The 3451-nt window shown below is 48.1% G+C and overlaps 1 protein-coding gene across 1 annotated transcript in view; it reads right to left on the bottom strand.

The window, feature by feature from the left end:
- Positions 1–2258, bottom strand: part of LOC135821592 (uncharacterized) — a 5829-nt gene extending 3571 nt beyond the window's left edge. The window contains exons 1-3 of the mRNA XM_065334590.1: positions 2005–2258; positions 1213–1349; positions 647–735 (exon numbers count right to left, since the gene is read on the bottom strand). Of these exons, the coding sequence (XP_065190662.1) occupies positions 647–735; positions 1213–1349; positions 2005–2164 (386 nt within the window). The 5' untranslated portion in view covers positions 2165–2258. The remainder of the gene's footprint in view (positions 1–646; positions 736–1212; positions 1350–2004) is intronic.
- Between the last annotated feature and the right edge of the window lie 1193 nt (positions 2259–3451).

The following is a 3451-nucleotide window of genomic DNA, read 5'->3' on the forward strand; positions in this document are numbered from 1 at the left end:
CGAGTGCTGATGGATGATCAATGACTGTGAGGGGAAAGGTCAGTGCAACTGGTCCCAATAGTTTTAGTTTGTAATATAGCAACAAGTTACGGCAAATCTGCATTTCTAGCGTTTGTCTAATGGCCTTGCTGGGCTGTGTCACAACGGTTGGATTTTTGCGCACTACTCGAAGCATCTCGACTCGGACTGGAGTAGTGCAGAGTCCTGGTATATGTACTTGATACCTGGCGGTTATGCACTCTTGTGTGCAACGCCACACAAATCTCTGTCACGACTCGTTTTCAACATTACGTCATTTTCATGTAGCTGCGCGCGCGTGCAGGCCACGACAATCGTCATGTAGCTGCGCGTGCAGGCCGCGACTTTCGCTACCTGAAAATGATGCAATGTTGAAAACGAGTCGTGACAAGACCTTATCGCGAGTTGCACACTCTGGGGGTTATGGTCTCTTGCTAGTACTAGTACTCATCATGTAAGTACATCCCATGACAAAGGTGAACAGTAATGTTCATAGCAATGAGTCGGTTTGGTAAAGAGCGAGCCAGATACAGGCCTACGACAAAGTCGTCAAAAACCGTAAATCCCATGCACGGGGTTTATGATAATTATCATGCTCGGCTGGCTCAAATCTCCCCGCGATTCTTACGGCTGTTGTGGGGTAGGAGCCCGACGCACATCGGTGAGACCGATCCAGCTGTTTTCCGACTTGGACAGTTCGGCCACTAGCTGATGGACCTATCACAGTGGCATAGGAAGGATAAAGGCAACGGCATTTGAAATTATATCAGTTAGAGGTAAAGGAAACTGCTCATAGTAAAGAGTCGGCTTGGGGAAAGAGAGAGACAGAGAGACAAAGAGACAGAGAGAGAGACAGAGAGAGAGAGACAGAGAGACAGAGAGAGAGAGAGACAGAGAGAGAGAGAGACAGAGAGACAGACAGACAGACAGAGAGAGAGAGACAGACAGAAAGAGAGAGACAGAGAGAGAGAGAGAGAGAGAGAGAGAGAGAGAGAGAGAGAGAGAGAGAGAGAGAGAGAGAGAGAGAGAGAGAGAGAGAGAGAGAGAGAGAGAGAGAGAGAGAGAGAGAGAGAGAGAGAGAGAGACAGACAGACAGAGACACAGAGGGAGACAGAGACAATGAGAGACCACCACACTGTACAACCATGTGCTGATTCACTAGATACACACTGCTTCAGTTCACTGTATACGTACTTCACGTGTTCTGAGCTCCGCCGGCTCCGAATCCCGGTGGCGACACTGTCTATAAGCTGTCTGGAACGTCACTCCCAAGCGGAATTTCTCGATGACGTAACAGCCTTGTCTGAAAGCGGACCAACCTTCACCGCAGCCTGCGGCGAATAAAACCACAAAAAGAACAAAAATGGAGATCACGGCATTCGAGGCGAACGAGGTATTCACACCAGACATGCGTGCATATAACAAGGCAGATCAATCGAGAGAGAGAGAGAGAGAGAGAGAGAGAGAGAGAGAGAGAGAGAAGAGAGAGAGAGAGTGCAGACTGCAAAGTCAGCTAGAAGGCTGCACAGTACAGAACACGGAGGCAAGTCCCTACATCCCCTATGTTTTGTCCTTTTCCTCGTTTCCTTTTTGTTCTGCACATGTTTTCCAGTTGGACTGTGTAAAGAGTAAAAAGAAGCCCCAAAACACTGAGAACCCGAGTCCAGGGCACACTGATGCTACAGTACATAGTACAGGACACAGTCGAGAGGAGACAGACGGATAAAGACACGGGACCAGTGCAGCAGGCAAGCGTTCGAATTCTCAACATGGGATTTCGCCGGAGCCTACAGCCCAGACATACGATGCTGGCAACATAAATCCGATCCCCTGGGCGATGCGGCGCGCCGCCCAGGGGGTCGGATTTCAGTTGCCAGCACTGTACAAGTACATAGGTGATCAACTGAAAGACAAGCGTGAACTGCGTGTAAGCAAATCGCTCACGAAAGCAAGTACATGTAGTTGTCGCTGCACCAACTAACTTACCAGATGGGACCGGAGTATCGTCTTCGGATGAAGATGAACTGGACGCGGGGGAAACTGGATCAGAATCGTCAGCTGAAGTGGAACTTGACACACTTGCCAGGCATAGCGCGAACAGCAGCGTTAGTCCCAGTAGGGAACGAATAAGCACACACCCGACCATTGTGGTATCGTGTGCAGGACGAGGGGCGGCGATGGCGAACGGCAGCAACGACTTGTCTTCTCACGATCTCGGAGACGACTGGAAAGAAATCCGAAAGCGCCGCCCCTTATATAGGGTGGCTGGTCTTTCATGATGCACAAGTTTGGTCGGACTGGTGATTGGTCGGACTGGTCTTTAAAAAGAGTCTTGGCATACTATTGTGCCGTATTTGCTTATTTACGGATTCCCTACAATTTGTAGAGGTAAATGGATGCGCACCTTGCGAGTCTCTCCTAATGGAATAACTACAGCTGTGCTACTTTACACTCTTGCTACTACGCTATACGCTAGCCTAAAAATGGCTATCTGGGGAAGAGACAAACTATTACTTCATTTACTTGTCGCTCCATGGTTTCGTATCGTTATGGACTTTCTGGGTCTAGGTTTCTCGATTGCCCATTCGATCGTGAGCCTAGCCTGATAGTGATACCCTGGCACAGGTACGTATACCGTAGAATCTCGCGGATGGGTTTATCTGTTTCATAAGGACATTTCGGTGGGCTTATACGAGAACATGTGCTTATACGCGGGCATGGGCTTATACGCCGACTCCAAGTTGTGCTATTGAAAAGTATCAAGGAAGTGAGAAGTACATTGCTGAAAACCACTGTGCAAACAAAAACAACCGATCATTGTGCGGAAATGTAGGAAAAAACTATAAATGTACATATGTACTACGTACATGGTATGGCCAAGAGTCCATAATTTATGGACTCTTGGTATGACCTATGTAGGTCAAGAGTACATAAGTAACATAAACCCCGGGGTTATTTTAGAAAAGCGATCCTGTCAGCTTATTGTGTTCACATGGCAGAAAAAACGACATCGCTATGCTACGTAAGTTTCTACGTAAGGTGCTCGGTATTTCACTTAGGCTACGTAAGTTTCTACGTTAGATGCTCGGTATATGATTGATTGATTTTATTTGGATTCGCGAGACCAAACGAGCAGGAGTGCTCAATAACAGGGTAGCGAATGGTTGAGTTGTGCTATGTGACAATGTAGTGTGTGCGTGTGTGTGGGGGGGGGGGGGGGGGGAGCTGCGGAGGCCCAATACAATGTAAGGGGATGGGAGGAGAGAAGGCCAGCGGAGAGTCAAATTCAGAAGAGGGAGGAGAGGATAGCTGAAGTACACGGTTACTGAGCGAATTCAAATAAACCAAACAAACAGCAAAACAAGTACACAGCTCACGAGAATAAAGAGGACTGGAGCACAGAATTGAACTGCTGATGTACACAGCTGACGAG

The sequence above is a fragment of the Sycon ciliatum genome, chromosome 7, assembly GCF_964019385.1.
Source record: "Sycon ciliatum chromosome 7, ocSycCili1.1, whole genome shotgun sequence".
Classification (NCBI taxonomy): Eukaryota; Metazoa; Porifera; class Calcarea; order Leucosolenida; family Sycettidae; genus Sycon; species Sycon ciliatum.